General features: G+C 42.8%; 2 protein-coding genes across 2 annotated transcripts in view; both read left to right on the top strand.

The window, feature by feature from the left end:
• LOC309602473 (protein unc-13 homolog B) overlaps positions 1 to 21,346 on the top strand; it is a gene marked incomplete at its 5' end in the record, with an annotated part of 221,394 nt that overhangs the window by 111,482 nt on the left and 88,566 nt on the right. The window contains one exon of the mRNA XM_082336061.1: positions 18,831 to 18,877. Within this exon, the coding sequence (XP_082192187.1) occupies positions 18,831 to 18,877 (47 nt within the window). The remainder of the gene's footprint in view (positions 1 to 18,830; positions 18,878 to 21,346) is intronic.
• On the top strand, positions 4,910 to 7,258 carry LOC309602061 (uncharacterized protein; the record flags this gene model as incomplete). Its single annotated transcript, XM_082335366.1, has 1 exon — positions 4,910 to 7,258. One exon carries the CDS (start codon positions 4,910 to 4,912, stop codon positions 7,256 to 7,258), a length of 2,349 nt encoding a protein of 782 aa, XP_082191492.1.

Genomic DNA, 21,346 nt, shown 5'->3' on the forward strand with positions numbered 1-21,346 from the left:
GTTACTGCCAAAACCTTTTTTCCCCAGAATGTCCTGCATTTTAGTTACTGGTATTCTTCATGTTTAAATGGTTCTTTATAAAGTAGCAAGACCATTTATCAGTCATTTTATTGCTTTTCCTAGTGTAATTGCTAGTACGGGTAATGCAGTACCACTTTGTGTGGAAGATATTGTAAATATAATCTAATCCAAAAGACTACACTCAGTGCCGTGGTGGCATGAGTCGATAGCCAGAGAGGCTGCTGTGAAATGTTTTTTTGATCACAGTTAATTGGTTTTATACCTCTCTGCTGCTGGCTCTGAATATCACATCTACCCTGGGGTGCCAGCACCTTCTGACATGATGGCGTGGGGTAAAGGTGTCTCAGTATTTCCATTTGTGTGGTGAAAACCAGAGCGCCAGTAAAAAGCTAGACCAACCTCATTTTAGCAGAGGTTTGATGGACACAGGGGTTGTGCTCTCAGCCCTTGTTCTTCCACTTGTCTGCAGCCAGCTCACTGCTGTGTGGGGCAGTGCTGAAGGCACTGCAGAGCTGCCTTTGTCTTGATCCACGTCTGTCCAGTGACTCACAGAAGTGAAAATGCTGCTCAGAGGGGGCTGCAGCCAGCTCTGCTCTCTCTGGCGAGAGCCTGACCTTCCGCAGAGCGCTGTAAGCGTAAGGTACGACTGATCCCCAGCTGATGAGCAGAAATCTCATAACTGCATTTTATTGCTTCATGGGATTTCTCATGTTCTTTTTTCCTCACTAATTGATGCTGGCATGCAATGCTTTTCTTCCTATTGTCATTGCAAATCCATATGTCAGGAGGAAAAGTAACTTATTCATGTATTACAAAGATACTTCAGAAGTGTGCCTGGTGATAAGGTAATGAGCTGTGCAGTGTTTGTGGTAGTTCACCCGTTTCCCCTGTTTAAAATCTTAATATGTCAGTTTTGTGCTCATGGGAGTAGCAGAACAACCGGAACATCCCCAAGTAAAGCCAGCAATGCCTTCCTGCTGCTTAGCTTGAGCCTGGCTTCCTTTTGGGAAGTGGTGGGGTGTAGAAATAGTGGTACCTGGGCATGCTGCTCTTCAGCCTGCACACCCAGAGACAGCTCTGTGCTGAACTGAGCATGGAGCTCTCCTGGAGAGAAATGCCTGCTAAAAAGGCAGTCAGAACAAAGCTTGTGTAGTCAGTGAGGGCTTGCAGTGTCTGGCAGGATACCAGGATGCAAATACTCTTTCTTTAAAGACTTGATTTCTTGTCATGTGTTAATATGACTCCTGGAGTGATTCTGGAAGAGACAAAGACTTCAGCAAGGATTTGCATCCAGATTATTTTTTTTTCCTGGCTGAACCCACATTAACTGTCACTGTCACTTTGCCCCTCTGTGCTACAAAGAAGCATGCCCCTAACACAGGCAATGTTAGAGGAATAAGGGATCTTTATAGGGACGAGTGACTGCAGAGCACCTGGAGCAGTGGAAGGGAACAGGAGCGCGCACACAACCCTGGGAGGGGAGGAGGAGTGACGGACCCTGGCAGGAGGTGCAGAGGCACTGTGGGGCCAGCCCACGGGATGAAGTGGGCGAATATCCAGAGCTCCGGGTCTGAGCGTGGGTCTGGGGTGGCAGAAGGCAGGGAGCAGAGGGAGGAAGCCTGTGGGAGAGGTGCACAGAGGGCGATTCTCTTACCTGCTTCTTGGCGTTCTTGTAAGTGGGCAGTGTTTTGCTCTTTGGTGGAAACAAAGATTTCCATTCACTTCTACCCACTGTGGGGAGAGGCAAGAGGCTTCCCTCTGAGCCAGAGCTGCCGTCCTCGTCTTCTGCTCTGCCCTTGTTCCCAGCCTGGGAGGAAACAGTTTCTGTCCCTCTTTGGGCAAGCTGGAAACGTATTGCTGGTTTTTGAAATCAAAGATGTTTTTTGAAAATCTCTAATGAAATAAGTATTTGTGTATATCTATAATACACATACATACATATATATGTACCACAAACACTATATATACAAACAAAAATGGCAACACTGTAGTGTTTGCACTGAGCTGCCTGCTTTGGAACGGCTGCAGTCCTACAAGTAAGTGTTCAGCAAGCAAAAGCATTCTCCGTAACAAACTGCTGCTGTTAAGTGTTGCAGCAGACAAAGGAAATGAGAGCCAACGCCGGCCTGAATTGATTTCTTTTTTTCAACTAAAATGATCATTAAGCCCCTCTGGTGCCTTGAAAGCTGCGTGCGGAAGGAAGCATGACGAACACTGAGATTTCTGAGGGAATCCTTGCACAAGCACGTGTAGGCTTTCCTCCTAGCACTTGGAGTTTGATATGCTGGAAAGTATTTGAAATGAGCATCTCTGTGTGCTACCCTCCAGCAACACGTGTAGGGAGCCACAGCTGTAGAGCTCTTCTTTTTGGCTGCTGTTGAATTCAGGTGCTTGCTCTCTGAGCGATGCTTCTTAACGTTGATACAAAAGTGTTTTTTCTGTTGTTAAACACCAGTTAGCCACTCAAGTGAAAGGTAAACTGTGTAAGTGGTGGAAGAAGAGAGCCTGAGCAAATATTTCTTGGGTCAACCCTGTTCCATGAGGGAATAGTTAGATAAGAAAGACTTTAAAAAGAAAACCTGATCTTTATGGACCAATGGTCTGAAAATTCTATAAAATTAAAACTTGTTTTCTTTAAGAAGCTGACAATCAATCTAACAGGGAATTTGTTTAGCCTACACAAGGGCAAGTGTTGCCTTTGGTATGGAAGTTCAGCTGAGATGCTGGATGATGGGGCTTAAACCTGAGGCACAGATGCAGCCGCTGTTAGAGCATATTAATCGGCTCTGATTATAGAGATCGGGATTTGCAAATGCTGCTTCCTCCAGACCAAAACCCACTCTCTCCTTCCCTGCTCCCAAAGTGAAACAACAAAAATGAAACTGAAATATTCATGAGGATGAAAATGCTCACTAACAGAAAAATGCTGGTGGTAGCGTCAGTGGCTGTCAGGTGTAGCTGGAGGATGTGTCAGGGAGGGTTTCTGCACTGCAGCACCTTGGGATCAGTGCAGGTGTAGAAACTTTGAGTTAATGCTTTGAAAATGGGTATTGTTATTTGATGTCTGAAAGAGGCACTGGGTGAAAGCTGCTGTGAGCTCTGGAGCTGGCCCTTGGGCAGTGAAAATGCTCAGGGTGAGTTTGTTGGGCCTTACATCAAGGCCTCAGTGCAAACAGACCTACTGTAGTGTTTGGTCCTCTGCTTAGCATGAGAGCGTGAAATACTTGGGCTCAGCGCCTGGTCCAGCACTGTCCAGTGGGTGCTGCTGGGACAGACAACTTGCCGCCCTCTCTGCAGAGGGCTTCAGGGTTGCAAAGACCACGTTAGGAGAGCCAAGGTTACCAGACCTCAAAGAAGGTGTGAATGGAGCAGCACAAAACATACTGGTATGAACTGTAACGCGTTAGCCTTAAAACAGCTAAACCAAAAACAAGGTTAGAAACCTTGATGCTATTCCTTTCAACATGGCAGTAAACCTTCCTGTGCAAACCTGGACGCAGTTGGCAATATTTAAGTTAGGCTGAAAGTTGCGTGTGATGATTATGTTTGCGCATTGTGGAGCTTAAAAAAATTTTTTTTTAAAACTAGGTAGTCATAAAAATGAAAAGCAGTTCTATAGGTCTTAAATCACACAAGAATGTGAGAAAGAATACGTCCTTTAGCAGCAAGTCCAAATTGAATTGTCCAAGGCATTGGCATTCTCCAGTCACCGTGGCTCCAGGAGGACCTCTGTATGGGTCTTGGTCTGCCGTAATCTCTTGAGGAACAAGCTGATTGTATGTTGCTTAGTAAATACATCAGTGAAGACACGTGAAAGTTTTAAGTATACATAGGATTTTGGTTTGGTTTTTTTTGTTTTGTTTTGCTCTTTACAGAGGGGATTTAAATTGGGAAAATGATCCACTGCAAAATCTTGAGGGTTGGAGTAGAAGTGACGTGCAGAATCTTCATGCTGTCAGCTCAGCCTGTTTGTACATATGCTGAGTGTGGCATATTTAACTGCAGGTTAGCTTGGGAGCTTGTAAGATTTGAGGTTTTTGGTTTTTTTTAGTGTTTGATAGCAAAATATTAAGAACAAAAATTAAAATAGCAAAAAGGTTTTACGCTTAAAACCTGTCATCCAGTCTTCCTGCCGCTTTACATCACTTTGTGCAATTCTTGTGGATAGCTGGTACTGAGCCAAGTTAAACTTTATTTCTGCTTTGGTTTGAAGCAAGAAAGGATGAATATTGTGGGCTTGAAAGGAAAGGAAATGTGCAGGGCTCCCTATATTTTTCCCCTTACTATCCCTAATAATTGTCAGAATTCTGTATTCAGAGGGGTAATTAAATCACACAGTGCAGCGTTGCCAGGAGCTCAGCTTAGAGTAATTTGCAAACCTGTTAGAAAAAGGGAGTGGCCACAAAATTGCTCTTTTATTTTTTAACTTTCTTGGGTGGAAGAGGGAGCAAGGAACACTTAATTCGACAAAGAGGGACCTGATCTGGGGAGGTGGCCAAAACCAAGACGATGTCTGTACACTTTAAATAGCACATCCTCTTTCTGCCTGCTTTTGTGTGGATGCTATTTTTTTTTTAATTCTGCTGCTTCAGTTACTTTGGATATTTCTATCTGAACCAAACTGTAATGTTTTTTCCCCTCTTTCGGTAGCTGCTTCGTGACAGGATAAAAACTGGATGTGAGTTGTGCATTGGGAAGTGATTGATGTGTTCTTGTGCAGCTTGTAGCACTATGAGAAACACAGGTGCAGCTGCTGATGATGTTTGCTAGAAGTAGATTGAAAAAGCAAGAAAATGAAATTGCGCTTCTGCACAGAAAACCTGTTGTAAAACTGTGGGGCAGGAAGCAATTCCGGAAGCAAAAACTCCATTTGTTTCTGCGGGACAAAATGAAGAGGCTTCTTCAAGGCCAGGTAGATGAGAATCCAAACCACGCTCATCACTGCCAGCTCTCCCCAGTGGAGATCGAAACGGACATGTTTGTTTGTGGAATAAAGAGGAGCTCCGCCAGCACTGAATTTTCCACTGCTGGAGGGGACTTTCATCAGGATGGAGGACGCGACTCCAAGGGAGCGAGCGAAGTGTGCGTTGGTGAGGTGGAACTGAACTGGGATGGCTATGTAAAAATACCATGCTCGGTTCAACAGAACAAGAAGGACTTGCAGGGAAATTCTTCTGATGGTACGATGCAGACCTCTTCTGAAAGAAAGGGCAGAGTGTCTGAGGGGCAGGACCTTCCTTCCCTGAGCATTACCATGAGCTGGAGGGAGGTAGCTGAAAGGCAAGGGTGCTTTCCCCAGGAAAAGCCCACTGCCTACAAGAGTCGTAGAAGGCAATCAAGAGATCGCTCAGCTGATGTGGTTGATTACATTGTTAAAGAACTCCAGGGAATAAGTCGCATCCAGACAGAGATCGCAGAGCTCCGGCAGCACCTCACCTTGATAAAAGGCTCTGTGGACGAAGTCTCCAGCTGCGTGGATACGGTCTTGAGTGAGATAGAAGGCCTGCAAGGTGGTTCCACTGGCAAAAGCCAGGGTACGCATGCTCGTGAGCCAAGTAGGGAGCTACACAAGGAAGAACCAATATTATATTTTTATGGCATCCCAGAAAAAGATGGTGAAAACACAGTAGAGCTTATCTGCAGCTTCTTGTCTGAATATCACTGTTTCAATGGAATCCAGTGCAGTAAGTATATAAAAGATGCTTATAGATCAGATGTTGGTACAGGCAAGCCGTTAACACCAAGACCAGCAGTTGTGAAACTTGTCAATTGTGAACAGAGAGACTTTATTTTACAGAAGTCTATCCTTCTGCAAAGCTCAGGGGTCCGGATTGCTACCAGTGAAGAGCAAAAGAGGCAGAATGCCCAGAGGGGCTGCAAAACGGATTCAGTCTCTTCGCAGTCTGGCTTCAAGAAAAATCATCGCAACTCGGTGAACCCTGATGCAGCTCAAAGAACTGATGCAGCTGGGCACCTTCGGACAGACTCATGCCAGGTTAAGTATAAAAGCACAAGTAGGAAAACACAATGTGTCGGGGAGAGACTTGATTCTGTGCAGAAGTCAACCTTGACTAAGAAAAGCAACTTGATACCTGAAACTGGGAAGGAAGCACAAACAATAAGCTGCAGTGAGCAGCCTTCGGATGAGAGTGACATTCACCAGACCCTTCGTGAACCACTGCAAAATTCGCAGGTGACCAATTTGGCCAAATCAGGTGGTGAAAATTACTGCTGCTCATCTGAATCTTTGGGCCCCGAAAGCCAGATGTGTGCTTCAAGCAATGGTAGTGAGCACAGGCTTGACACTGAAAGTGTCACTGAGAATGGTTCTTCCCTTCTAGATAAAGATGAGGGGATAACTGCAGAAGAAATTGAAACAGACTGCGATACCCCATGCAAATTTACTAGTGTGGAGAAAGTTGATGTTCAAAGAGAAGATGTTTCTAGCGGGGTGACAACCATTAGCTGTGATCACACAACAGATGAAATGGCTGATAGTAGTGACAGCTTGAAAGATATGATCCAAATGGACCTGAATGATCAAGACCCAACTGATCAGGTCTTTAGGGATGTCCTGGAAAATTCCCAGTACTTCCTTGACCATTCCCGGGATAACATTGATCTTGTAGACATGAAGTTTTACACTAATAAGCTTGGGAAAGCTATTAATCACTTCAGATCTGCCCTGCAAGTGGTGTTTCACAAACTGGAGACAAGCGATTCTGAAATCCTTTTGGAAAATGATAGTGGCTTACAGATGGACGATGACAATACGCTGATGCTGACCAGTTCAGGTATGTGTGGCAGCTCTGACAACTTTGCAGAAACCCCTCCTAGTCAGTCCTCTGAGAGCCAGGCGAACACAACTGTCAACAGCGAAGTGTCCGCTCAAATGCAGTTTGTTCCCTCCAGTCTTTCCTCTGTTCCATGTGAGCCTCCTGTGTCCAGTTTGGTGCCATCCTCTGACTGTGAAAACCCTGCTGGGCAGCGCTTGCCTCCTGAGGAGCGTGGAGGAGATGTGAACTCTCTTCCGGAGCAAGCAAAAGAGTGCAGACCCATGAGCCTTGACAAGGTGTGCGCGGAGACCATCTACCTGAACAAATGCATCAACAATTTCAAAAATGTGCTGAGGGAAAAGAGACAAATGCGTAGGAGGCTCTTAAAAGAATTAGCGCAGGACGGAAACTGGATTTCCGCTGAGGAGACAAATTCAGGTAAACCAAAGCCATGTTTTTAAGAAGATGTCAAAATCTGATATTTGTGCAGTCAGCAGCCAACACCTCGCTCTGTGGGTGAACAGTTTATTAGAAGTTGTGAGCAAATAGTTATGAAGGCGAGTACATACGCTGTACAACAGTACTGACCAAAAAACCCTAAAATTTATTGTGTAACACACTGAAATGCATGTTAGCAAGCCTCACCTTTTTTTTTTTTTTTGAGAGGGGGAGATTTGCAGTGCATCTTCAAAATAGCAGGTGTTAGGGTTTTTCGTCATAATTCGTGACTTGGTTTCTTGTTAAATATAATAGTTAAGACATGTGATAACAAAGTGTGCATTTGAGCTATAAGTAGCCAGATTTGCAGTTTTGGGAGTTGAGGGGATCCAGCCTTCAAGTGGCTCCATCACAAAGTGGGAGTTCTCAGTGTTTAATCACTGCTAGATGTTATCCTAGTAGAGACTTTTAAAAATCAAAATAAAAATTTAAAAAAAAAAAAAAAAAGTTGGGACCTGTGTTTTGGTATTGTTTCCATAACTTGTCCATGAGAGTAGAAATTTTCCATTTCTGTAGAGCTACATCCCTTATTGCCAGCACAGATGAAGAAGTGTTTGACCACAGGAGAAGTGAGCTGATACAGCAGTGGAGCAGTGCTGGTTAACCCGTTCCTAAGGATGTGGGAGATACAAATGACCAACATGTTTCAATGGGCCATGTTTTCGTAGGCCTTGATTTGGTAAAACCAAACCTAACCTTGAAATGTAGGTCCACCTGCCCCCTCCCTCTGCAGGCAGTGAGAAAACTTTCTCAGTGTCATCTCTGTCCAAATCACGACACGGTTAAGGGAAGAGGCTTGACTGTTTAAAGAGTGGTAGGTATTGGAACAACAGCTTGAAATCATCACATCCTTACTGTAAGCCTCCTTGTATCAAATATTTTGTTCAATTCTCTCCTTGTGATCATGAAAGCTAGTCAAAATAATCAGAGTGCTCTTTTTCCCATTGAAAGAGTTGTCTCGCTCCAAGTGTCTTTTCCAGTGACTGTGCTTGTGTTGTGAAGAAACAATCTGTCACTCCGTATTTGACTTCTGTACCAGTGACCTTGTCAGTTATGCAGATCATAAAGCTTGTAATCAGCTCTTTGCTTTCTTATTTTGCACGATATCCTTAGTGTAGAGTTGATTCAAACAATAGGTTTTTAATGAGTGAAACACTAGGATTTGTTAGCAGGCTTGGCACAGATATAGACATATTTTTGTTTCAAGAGAATATTTAAATTGCTAAATAGATTTAAGTATATTATATAGAGAGAGAATATTTCAATTACTGAAATATAGATAGTACAGAAGAAACTGGTTTGTTTGGGGTTTTTTAACTTCAGAAATCTATTATTTTCTCTTAATTTCCCCCCCGCCAGTAGTGTTTGCGTAGTGCTCAAGCCCTGGACATACGTCCTAATTTTAGGACCCAAGGGAACAGGCAGTGGTTTGGATTAGCATTTGTCACAGTGCAACAAAAGTATTGAAATAACCTATTTCTGAATGTGAGAGGAGGCTGCTCATCTCAGCAAAGTTCGAGCAGTACAAGCGTGTTCACAGGGCAAGAAGTAGCCAAAAGAGTGAGGAGGAGGAAGATCGCAGCTGGACGTTGGTGCCTTAGGTCTGGCTCCAGTGTGGACCGGCACTCCTGAGCCTCCCGGGTGTGCTTCTCCTGAACATCATCCAGTGACGTGACAGAGAGTTGATGCTTGTGTTAACACTTGCGTAAAGGCGTATCTATATGGTAGACAGGACGACTGAAGTTACAACGATAAGTATGGGGTGAAGTCACGATGTAGGAAATGTGCTCGGAGAGGCAGGAGTATGAAGGGGTCAAGGGTGGTGGAAAGCACTGGATAAAGGATGAAAAATGGGAGACAACTTGGAAGAAACCCTGGAGGAGACGTCAGGAATCAAAGCAGCCCAGGGCAAGGCAGGGAAGCTGGGAAGGGAGGAGCAGGCCCGTCTGGAGTGGAGGTTGAGGGATGTAATCGAAGTGGCAGTGCTTGCACAGGATGGGCAAGGAGGCAGTGGGCAAATAACCACTTGGCAGTAGCCACAGCAAGAGAAGGGGATGACAGTATTGCCAAGGCCTGTAGAGCAGGGCAAAATTAATCATATTCTCATTCGGTTTGAAATAGGATTGTCTTGGCATGCATTTTCCAAGAAAGTGAAGCAACAGTTTTATGTGCTGCTTTGCTGCACTCAAAATAAGTTTGAGCCAACCTCTTTTCTTCCTTTGGAAAAAGCATCATACTCGGAATGCAATGAAAGGTTGTTGGTTTGCTTTTTTCCCCCAGCTGCAGATGAGTGTTTATGTCTAACTTTAAAAATATAATTTGTTCTTAATAGGCTTTTAAGTTCCTGGGTCACGTCCACTGAAAACCCAGTTCTGCCTGCTGGCTTTTTGGTTCTGAGCCTGAACCACTGTATTACTCATGCCTGCTTGAAAGTTCAGTTGAAGGTATTTTATTAAATGTGTTTGGCAGCAGTCTGCAGAAAAGGAATGGATGATAACTTTGAAGGTGTTGGTAAATCTGTGTGTTTTGGTGAATCAGAGATGATGCACTGGCATAAAGGTTTAAATTATTTATAGTTGTACACAGATGCAAATTACCGGAACAATTTAGAACTTGGCAGATGCATGTAAATAATTGTTGTGTTTAATTTGAAGTCAAAAGAGGAAAAAAATAATATCTCCTGAAAATCTGAGCAAGCTTTTAAAGTTTTAATTTGAGAAATGGAAAAAAAAAAGCGTAAGTGAAGATGAAGATAGTTTGACTTTGTGTACGTTTAAAAAAAGCCCTGAAATGACAGTGATTTTTAGAGATGTAAATTGACCGCTCAAAAGCGGAATGGTAAAAGAATTCTGCGACCGGGATTTAACCAAGTTAGTCACCATTGATGATGCTGTGAGCACACCTGCTGTAATGACACATAATCAGAAGATTTTAAATCTTTGTCTGCAGTTGCTCAGAGCTTTGGCAAACTTTATATTTGGCCTGAAACTGTCCCTAACAGCTTTAAACTGAAGGGGCTCAGAAATCAAAGATGGGTATGAAATTTAAGCCAAAATAATCCCTTTTTTTTTTTTTCCCCAAAAAATTATTCTAATGCAAGATTTGTTGCTTTGTGTTTGTATAAAAATAAGTTTGACCTATATTTGAGAAGCTCTAGTGCCCTCAGGCCTTAAAATTTGGCAGTGCTAGTCTGTGTCAAGGATTTTTCTGTGGAAAATCAACCCCAAATGAGCGAAGTGAATAAGCTTTTGAAAAATGTGTAGTTTGCATATGCTCGCTGGTATCTTGCTACAGTTGAGCTGTTGCGCTGCCAGAGACTCCATCTGTCCTCAGTGTTTTCCAGCCGGGGGCTAAAGCAGGGCTTTCCCTGCTCGGCATGACTGAGAGCCATGGCAGACCCGAGAGGGGACGCGAGTCCAGGTCTTCTCCATCTTCTGCGCTCAGAGACTTCACAGGGGACATCAGGAAGGGATCTGGTTCAAATACAAAGGAGATAAAAACCCAGGAATGAGGGAAGTCTGGATCTGCCTGGGACACACTGAAACGACCCCAGGGACCAAGTCAGGAGAGATTAGGCTTGGGCTTGAAGTTTTTGGGGTAACTGTGCAAAAAGGAGAAAACCAGATGACTTGAAGTGAAATTCGAGCTGCTTAGGTGAGAAGGTTTTGCTTAATAGAAAGGGACAGGCAGGAGAATGGTATAGAAAATCGCTTTAGAGGGGAACAGTCAGAAGTGCCTGTGCCCAAAAAAACATGTTCACATCTGATTCTGGGATGGACCCCGGGTTTGCTCAGCCTCTCCCGGTCGGCAGGCCTGTGCAGAGCTGGCTGTCAAAACACGGCACTCCTGCAGCACCAGCTGTTACGCAGAAGACAGCAGCGTTTTCTCCTCCATTAGCTCACGAAGGAGAGACCTGCAGGGCGGTCTGGAGGCTTTCCTCCCTGATGAGGATCCATCTGGGCATGTCTTAAGGTGGAAAGTAGGGTTTTTATTTTAGCTACAATCCAGCACTTCATTTGCTAAAGTAATTTGACTTCTCCTTAGTGATTGAGTTAAAATAGCTTTTCTATTTTCCTGTCTTAGTGATTGCATGTGTGTAATTACACCCATATAGACAGTAACTTAGAAAACTGATTTAGCTTTTAAACCAATTTGAGTGGCCTTTGTTGCCATGAAGATATTCCTTCCCCTCCATCGTTCATATGTGAATGAGTAATATGATTCTTCTGTGCAGATACAGAATTATCTGATTGGAAGACTTAATATCATGTCTGTACCGGAAGTTTTGAGTATGACTCTCATATAACTTTACTAGCCTTGAAATTGCCTATCCATAAATATGAGATTTAGTGTAGGAGGCTTCTGGATTTTTTTTTTTTTTTTTCTCAGGGGAGAATTGCCTAGATTTATAAAACCAGAAAATATCTCTCTGCATTATGGTATTTGCAAAAGCAAAATGTGTTGCGTGGGAGCTACCAGTTTCCTCGTAACGGGCAAAATGTACAGGGGGCGAGGAGGGAAGGAGGGGGGATGCTTCTGATGCAGGCAGTGGATGCAGTCTGGGGGAAAGGGGGAACAAATCTGTTCCTCTCTGTGATAAATACAGGTTCTCCTTCCAGTGTGGTAAATAGCAGCTCCAATTCCATATTAAGATTACTTTAAATTCTTAACAAAACAGGAACTGTAACTCTAAAAATCAGCTCTCAAAAGCATATGTTCTAATGCATGTGCGGTTATGGATGAAATTTGATTAGTTTAACTCGAGATGAATTGGTAGAGATTAATTATCTGGTGTATGTCCTAGGAAGCACATGGAAAAACTCTCCGCTGCACAAATGTTTTATCAACTTGCAGCAAATGTTTACCCCACTTTCTGAAATCATTTTACAGAGCTCATGGTAGAAATCTGGTCTATTAACTTTTGTTCCTCTCCTTCTCTTTTTTCTTCACAGAAGGAGGTAGAGGAGAGCTCCAGGTTGTACATGTTGTCCCTTGTAACCAGCATCTCTTTCTGAAACTCCTCTGTGTGCATGCCTTGTCTTCATGTAGCCAATTGCTCCCGCTGAGGCGCTGAGATTCAGTTTAGCATGTTATGGTTGTCAGTAGGAATTGTTAACACTGTGTATGAGTTAAGAGTCTGTTCAGTGCGGATTACCTTGTACCAAGAGGAAAACATTGAATGCTTGGAGTGATGTCCCCTCGGTGTTCTGTGGGGTGTGTGTAAAATGCACAGGCACCATGTTAGCAGAGTACAAATTGTTTATCTTGTCTTTTTCCAGTCTTCCTCTTTATTAATCTTGTTTAAACAAAGTATTTCCTCTTTTTTCCTCAGTTGCGTTATTTCATTCCACCTCTATCTGGTTTGTACAGTTAACAGCAATTAAAGTCAAAAGTGCCACTATGGGCTATACTATTGAGATTAAGCAAGACTATGGATACTGGGAGGTGTCTGCTGCAGATCCCCATGCCTTTTTAGCTAGCTGCAGGCTGCACTTTGCTTTGAGCAGGGCCGTGTGCCCCGTGGGAATGGCAGAACTTTTCCCTTAATACCTACAGCTTTATTGCCTCTCTGCTCATGGACTGGTTGCCTCTCTGCTTATCACCCTGTGGGCAACACGTAACTCTTTCCTCCTAAGAACATCCACAGAATTTTTTTGTTGACTACTGTGTAACTCTTATTTTGTGTTTGCAACTGTACCTCATATAGAAAAATTTCTGGCTCTTGGATTCTCAACTTTTTTATTTTCTTGAATCTATGCTGTGTGCATTCAGTGCCTGCTGTGCTTCTGCCTCTGTCGTAGTTGTATGAATCAGGCTAAATCAGCTTCCTGGAGTAGGCTGAGTGTTGCGTGGCTTTTGGGCCTCCACGCAGATCTCATCCTTTGAGTTTGATGAATTTGCATTTCTAAGCTTTATTGGCTCATGTATCAACAGCTTTGTTTCATTCTTACTTGCAAATGTCTGTCCATTAATGCTTTTTCAGGAATGCAGAGATATCCAGTGCCAAATACTGGTGTCAAATTCTGTCCTTTTTGGCTTCAGTGCAAAAACACTGCAGCCTCCCTTAAGCCACTCACCTGGCAGCTGGAAAACTGATACTGGAAGGTACATCAGGTGGAAGGAGCTCCTTTGGGGCTCTTCAGTCATTATTTAAATTGATGCTGTTGCAGAATACAGTGAATTTAAAATAATCCTTTGGCTTGTTGCAGCTTTGGATTCCACGTAAGACGTAGCATACTTGAGTCAATGAAGACATTGAACCACAAGAGCGACTAGTTTAATTGGGATGATTTAGTTCAGTCTGATTCTGCTAATACCCCTGAAGAAATGGTCTAATTAGGCATGACCAGAAGTTTAATTTAGACAGGGAAACAGTTGCTCCTTGTTTTACCCTGATTCAGATTAATCTATAGCTAAATTGAGGTCTTTGAGGTTTAATAATGAAGCATGGTATTTGAAAACAAGTTAGGATGATTTTCAAAACAAACAAAAAGTCATTATTGATTTTTTTCTTATCTGTTTAAGTAAAGCAGCTTTCCATGTTTTACATCTGTTTTTTATCTAAGAGGATAATGTGATAGACACAGTACTTAAATGTGATGGAAAGTTACATTGTTAGAAAGGCTTTTATGTGGAGAGATGGATTTATATGGAGAGGGCTAACAGATCTGGGGATGTTCTTCCTTTTCCTTGTGCTGCTCCAGACTTGGTGATTTTTTTTTTATTCTTTTTTGATGCCTGTCTGTCCATTTTATGGACTTTCTCTTCTACAGAAGTACATAATTGTTTGTTCTGTCCATTGAAACGTCTTCTTGTGTATGAGATAAATTGTGAAATTTACAAATTGCTGCTTGGTTAAGTAACTTCTCAAATTACTTTTGTAAGCCTAGCTGCTGCTTTTCCTGAATAAGCAAAACTCCTATTAGTTTCCTTTCTAGGCTTCACTAAACGTTGCCTTCCCTCTGACTGAATACTGTGCTTTGAATGATCATGTCTGTTGACTGTTTAATCCAGGCTATTAAATTTATGCTACTCTTTTTCACTGGCATTGTTTTGCTAGCTGGTTCTTGGTTGATAAGAAACTTTAATTACTTGGAGAAGACCTTTTAGGAATTGATTGGAGCATGCTTTACTGTGAGTGAATATACTGCACTGCTAGGTGTGACAAGCACTTCCCCGGCCAAAGGTACTTGTTGGACAGTGGGTATAAAACTGTCATCCACCAGCATCAGAAATAAAAAAAAAAAATTGAGTAGAGATGTGATGGGCTGTTCTGTTTACATGTTTGCTTCTCCATCTTTTCAGTGCTTCTCTATGTGCTTACTGGAGATATAAAAAAAAAAATAATAAAAATTTCAGATTCAGACTGATCTGGCTGCTTTCAAGGAGAGATCAAGTGACAGAGCTATGCAAAGAAGTGAAGCATAAGCCAGCAAAAGACTTCCTGTGACGTGCAGCATGTGGATGTCTAGGTGTTAAGTAGGTCTGCTTTCCCTTTGCCATCCCATTTGTTTGAGGAAGGGCAGTACTAAAAACTCTCGCAGTCGTTCCAGTGTTGTTCTCATTTGCCCATCATTTCTCCTGCTTGCCCAGGCTCTAAGCAAACCAGGCTGTTGCCATGGGCTGAACTGGAGCAGATCCATGGCTGATGACAAGACCCAGAGCAGCTACTGGAGCTCCTGTGTCCTGGTGCAAGTGCTGCCTTCAGAGGGTGGGAAACTCCCCAGCTGCAGCAAATCCATCTGAACAGCAGTGCCATTTGCCTTCTGTAAAGGAAGAGGAGTATATGAAGTGTTCCTACCCACGACAGTGGTGTGAACTGTGGATTACTGTTTAACTGGCACTCCCGGGGTGTCTGGACCCTGTTAACCCTCATGCCAACACTTGTAGGTAATGCAGCCTCTGGTTCTTCGACTACATATGTCAGTGCAACAGGGGACTGCAGAAGACTTCTTGGTGACTGCCAGCCCTCTGCCACTGTGCAATATTGTGCCATTACCTTATATATAAACGGCCCAATTTCCTTCTTTAAAACTGGTTAGGTTTGGTGTCTGCTTCTCCTTTTGACAGGCTACTACAGAACTGTCATGGTTAGACACCTTCTAATTTTCATCCTCCATTTATTTTTAGCTGCAGTTCTTCTTCCATGCAGTATGTTCTCCTGTCTATTGAATAAGCACAGAAAAAGGTTCTTTTTGCTAGAGTAAACAAGCTGTCCTGTTTTCCTCCTGTAGTATTGTGTTTACATCCTCATGCTGCTTTTGCCATTTTCCTGGGTGAATTCTTTTTACTTTGATAGAGGATAAAAAGATTGTATATGCCTTTCTAAAGGAGTCTTGCCAGCACAGTAGAGTGGTATTTATGCTTTTATTTCTATGGAGACCTTTCACTGGACGTTCTGTATGGACAACGTTCTCTCCTTACGTGGCTGTATCATAGTGGCTTGTGGCCAGTGCGATGACTAGAGCTCAAATCTGTTGTCACGGGCTTTTCTCCACCAAGGAACGCCTTGCATGCAGTCAGGTTCACAGCAGGCTTTGGGGCTCGGACCTTGCCATTTGTGCCACGTTTAATCCTCCATTGTTGCAATCTTCACCGCCATCAGCTCTTTCCATTGGGCATCTTCGTTCTGTATCAGTAATTCTCCTGTGTTTGTCATCAGCAGATTTTATCAGCAGATCCTCCTTACTCCCACTAGCTTCCTTATTGCGTTGTCCGTGGCTGGCTCAGCGACAGTAACTTGTTTACCCACCTTAAACCTCCCTACTCCTTCTCAGCTTATCCGGCCTTATTAACGTCACATGGCATTGCATCGAAAGTTTTTTGTTGAAATAAAAATTCAGTTGATAATTCTTTTTACCGTCTAAAGAAAAATGATTGCTTTGTCAAACAAAAAAAAAATGTTTTCAAAACTGGTGTGCCCTGTATTTTTTTTTTCCTGTTTTCCAATTGCCTCCATGTTAATTCTTTCCTTCGTGTTTGCTCTGAAGCCTTTCAAGGTGTTGAAGCCAATAAGAAGCCTACACTAGTCTAGATTGCATTTCCCTCCTTCCCGCACACACCTTAACTGTGGGTACTGCACCGGCTCTTCTACAGTCTCGAGGCATCAGCCCTTGTTTGATGGATGTCAGGTGCTGGTTCTCTTGGCATTTTCTCAGGGAGAATGCTGCCTGGAGCAAATTACCTCTTTACTTTGCTTTCAGCAGGTGATAACTTCTGTTTCCACACAGCCATCACCTGCCTTGCCCCTGCATCAATACTGTCATTTACTGGAAGCTCGCTCTTCTGTCTTGTGCTGTTGCACCAAGATGATTTTTAATCTCAACCCTAGAGAAGCTCTTTCTCTTCTCTTATTTTCTTTTTATTTGCATCTCTAAAAGGCTTGGCAAAAGTGATTAAAATAAGAAGTACAGTTTGTCTGGACTCTTAGCGTGCCTCAAAATCTGGGAGATGATGGAGGTTTGTCTCCTAATCATGCTTTCTGCCCTTCCCTGCATCCACATTCTGGGTTGTTCTCTGTTGACTTGTGGCTGCCCGTAGGAAATGGTTATTGCTCCGTTAGATAACAGCTTTCCCTGGATCTTTTTCCCCTGAACAGAGTTCTTGATGCTCTTGTGGTCTCCAGGCCGCAGTATTGCCCGTGCTATTTGTGGTCTGTTAATGTCTCCAATATTGGTCACTTATATGTAGAGTTTCTCAGATAAACTGATTGAAAACCCTGTTACACTAATTCCTTTTGCCAGTAAACGTTGCCATGTGTTTGTTATTCTCTGTCATTCCGTACAGCTGAACTGACCTGCGTCAAGCTCAGTCCAGCATAAAACGTTGTTCCATTTATTCTTGCTTTCTAGCCACAGCTCTTCCATGTGTTTGAAGGCAAAGGTAGGGATGTCCTGCCTTGTGTGCTCTGAAGGATCTGTTTGCATTTGCTTCATGAAATCTTCTCTCTTGACCAGCAGTTGGTTCAGATCCCTCGAGGAAATGCAGGTTTCAGGCCGAGGGGCTCTGGAAGCCCAGCTTGGAGCAGAGATGTGCAGAGCACGATCCTTGCTGCCGGAGCCTGGAGCCTGGTGTGCTGCTCCGGCTGCGGGGGACCGTGGGCCTGAGCTCCTGCCTGCTCTGCAGGCCTGTGTGGTCACGTAGAAAAGCTGAAGCGTCCATTCAGTTAGGGATAATGTCATGTTCTTCATGCCCGTTTAGAAATGAAATAATAGAAGTTATGTAGTCTTCAGATCTGTCTAGCCCTGGAGTTGTAGGACTAACAAATAAAAAGTTTGGACTTCTGCTGCTGTACAAGTTGAGACCTCAAGTAGAAATGTGTTTTCCGTGGTTATTTCTGATCTTGGGAGACCTTGTCTGTCACCTGTGAACAACGTGAGGTTGCACAGCTCATCCAAAGCACAGGACAAAAAAAAAAAAAAAAGACTCTTTCTTTTGGGGCTGTGTTCTTTTATCTTGCATAAAACTGGAGCTTATTTCCTGACAGATACTCCTTTACTTTGTGATGATTCTCAGGTTGCAAGTCCCATGGCTGGAAATACTTCGTTTTCCACTGTGTGCAAGTTACAGCCTCTTTATACTCTTGGCAGACATGATTATCAGAGGTTGGAGTGTTAGCTATTAGCAGTGTGTCTTGCTTACTCCTGTTTGAAACCAGCTTTTCTTTCAAGGAGTGCAGGAGAATGTATGAACTGTAAGCTGGAACAAAGAGGTTTCCAGTTATAGGTAAACCATTTTCCCCTTACCTAAAATCTTTTCTGTTTCCACCAGGTACATTGCAAGTGTTTAGACACTACTCAGCTCTAATCAGTCCACTGAAGATTTTCAAAGAAACAAAACATCGCTCTATAAATACACTCCTAATATGAACATAAGAACATGGTTGTAATTCATCAGTATGAATCCTCATATTGCAGTCTGTGGTGTTTTCCATCATACCGTGCGATCCCAGTTCACCTGCGACCATCTTGCAAGTGATGGCCCTTGTTTGACACCTGTCAGAAATTAAATACTTGCATATGAATGGGTGGAGCTGCAATGGGACCTCCCTGCTGAGGGGCTAAAGAGTCTTTGTGTTTGAGCATGGATAAAGCTCACAAGTGTTTGTACAAAGTTTCGTGTTGATCATTCATTTGTGCGTTTCATACAGGTGCTTTTAATTTTTAGCATCCTCATTATAACCATGTTCATGTAAGTGGTGACCTGTAGTAACAGGAGCTCTCTGATAACTCATGCTTGTGTTGGGTTGTAAAAATAAAAAAGAGTTGGTCTTCGAGACTGCCTTTTGAAAGAGGAGGTGCACTGAACAGGCTCTTCTGGTCCTGGCTCTAGGTGTTCAGTGAAATTGCATAGCCCGTCTGTGTCTATATGACTTGTCCTGACGTGTTGGTCATTGGAGGTGCTTGAATAAGTTTCTGTATGCATTTGCCTGCATGCAGTGTGGTCTGTTTTCCTTTCCTCAGAATATAATCAATACTTTTTCTGGTGTTTTCAGAAACTAATTTCGTATTGTTCTTTTTCCTTCCCCCATTTAAGGGTCAAGATGAGGCTGATCCGTCAAAACCACCCTGGCTCAAAGGAGGGTAAGTGGTATTTTGAGACCTTGTTTCCTTGTGTTTATAATTACCGTGTACTTTGAGGTCTGCGGTTCAACCTAAGTAAAAGCAACACTTCTGATGTTTTTAATCGCTGTTCTCAGGAATAATCAAGTGGCCATGCCTCACTCAGGGCCAGGCTGCTGCTATATTTCAATCTCCTCTTAAACAGCTGGAGGTGGGCTGTGCAGCTCTTCAAGAGATCTATGGTTAAGAACAAGGTTATAGCTGCAATGCATAATCTGTAACGTGGCAAGTGCTTATGGCAGCAGTATTAATCCTTACTGAGCACCACAGAGTGGTCTGGATGAAATCCTTTTTCCTGAATCAGTCACTGATGGCACCAGGGAAGGAAAAGAGTAGCTCAGAAAGATTGCCGTGTCTTTTGCTCTTAGAAGAAAAACGTAGCTTTGGGGAAGTCTTTCGTCTTTGCAATGATTTCTGTGGTCATCGTAGTAGTCAAAACTGCAGTAACCCTGGAAATCATTGCAGTTTGTAATTTTTAAAGCAGTGATCATCATGCCTCTTTTGCACAAGTGAGAGTGAGAGGCTGTGCGTTCTCTCCGCAGCACGCTACTCGCAACGAATGAAGCAGGAAAATTCTGATTGTATGTAATTTCAGCATGACACTCTGCATAATAGGTGCCAGCGTGGTAGCTTCCCTAGAATCCTCTCTGGAAAAAAAAAAAGACAATGACACATTTTACAAGCTGCTGGGTTACGTGCCTTGTACGCAATTAGGGCAATATGGTTTGGTGGTGGTACACTCATTAGGAGCTGACGTAGCAGCAGATTTGCCCTGAAATCTCAGCGAGAGGTTGGCTTGCTACATGCATAAGTTCATTCTCGTACTACTGAAGGAAGCTTCCCTAATAAAACACAGAGTTAAATCGGAGGCCTTATTGTACGGCTTTCTGCTTTTGGAGTCATTGTTCTGTGGCGTTGGTATTCCCGCAAAGCGTCCCCCATACCTGCGGATGCCTGGAGCTGCCTAGCAACCCCGCGCTTTCCTAAGGAGCCCGGGACTTCGGTGGGCAGGCTGCTGGAGAACTGGCAATTAGCAAGAGCAGAGGACAGTGATTTATTCTGACTATAAACAGCACCTTCTCCTGCTTTAACAAGGAGACAGTGTACTGAGTTTATTGGTTCACGCACACAAAATGAAAGATGAATACACCTACAGTCCTGAAATACTTAAAAATGTGTTTTGTCAATTCAAGGTAATGTTTGCTCTACTCTGTAATTTTTTTTCCCTTTCTATGTGAGATATAGCAAAACAGTCTGGCTAATGTAGTTTTGACAAAAGTTTGGCATATTCACTGTATCCCCACATACGAGGGATTTCCAGCAAAGGTGGTTGTGGGTGGTGAACCTTAATTCCACTGTTAACCATGTTGTGGCTTATTAGCCACAAAGTATATTAAAGCACTTATGTTTGGAGTTCTTCTTTCATATGAAGATTAGTGTAGTGGTGTCCTTTGAAGGAAGTAATCATTTTCTGTCATTGCAAACCATCTTTGCTTGCTTAAATTTTCAAGATTTAATGGAAGCATCTGTATGATAAAACTTGTATTAAAAGATAAATACATGCTTCAAGCTATTTGCACTTTTAGCATAATGCAACAGTAGCTCCCTGTCTGTAATCACTAGCTTTGGAGAAATAACTTCAAAAAAAAAAAGTACAATTGGTATTATGGATCAGTCTCTGGGTGTAATATATCTGTATATTTTATTTATTAGTGCAAATCATCTTCTCATACAGAAATGCTGTTCACTCCTCAATACAGCACTCCGTAATAATGCTATAAATATTACATGCATTGCAGAGGAGAGTTACCCTATTAGATATAAAGCTACAGGGTGCATATTTGAGGCACTGTCAGTGCTTCTGTCTGTGCAAACACTGGAATTTTGTTAAGCAAAGTAGAGATTGTGCTTGAATAAAGAGACTGAGGTAGCTGAAAGCACAACAAGCTGAGTAATTTTGAAAATTAAGAATGGTTGCTGAAAATTCCTTTTTTTTTTTTTTTTTTTTTTAAATAATAACAAGCTAAAAGCAGGTCATCTGAGTACTAGGTACCAGGATACCTCTCTTCAGTGGCAAATACAAGCACCTTTCAAATAGTCTTGTTCTCTGTCAGTCTGGCTTACAACTGGCTCTTGCCATAAACCTCAGTCTATCAAATAATTTGCAACAAACCAGGTTGTAACTAGACATGTTTCTCAAGCACAATAACTTGTTTAGGCTCATCTCGAATTTATAAAATATGCAGTTTTAATGTTTTTCTTTCCTGGGAAATGTCAGAGTGTTGCAGTTCCCTTTCAATTGAAGTAGAAAAAAAATAATCATTGTAAATTGTGTAGAAAAGAAGTGTAAATTCCCAGCTGTGCCACTGACTTTTAGCAGAAGGATTGGCTCTGGATTTTGACTTGTGGCCATTTTGTTGCATCTTTTCA

This window comes from Platalea leucorodia (genome assembly GCF_965183815.1).
Source record: "Platalea leucorodia genome assembly, chromosome: Z".
In the NCBI taxonomy this organism is placed as follows: Eukaryota; Metazoa; Chordata; class Aves; order Pelecaniformes; family Threskiornithidae; genus Platalea; species Platalea leucorodia.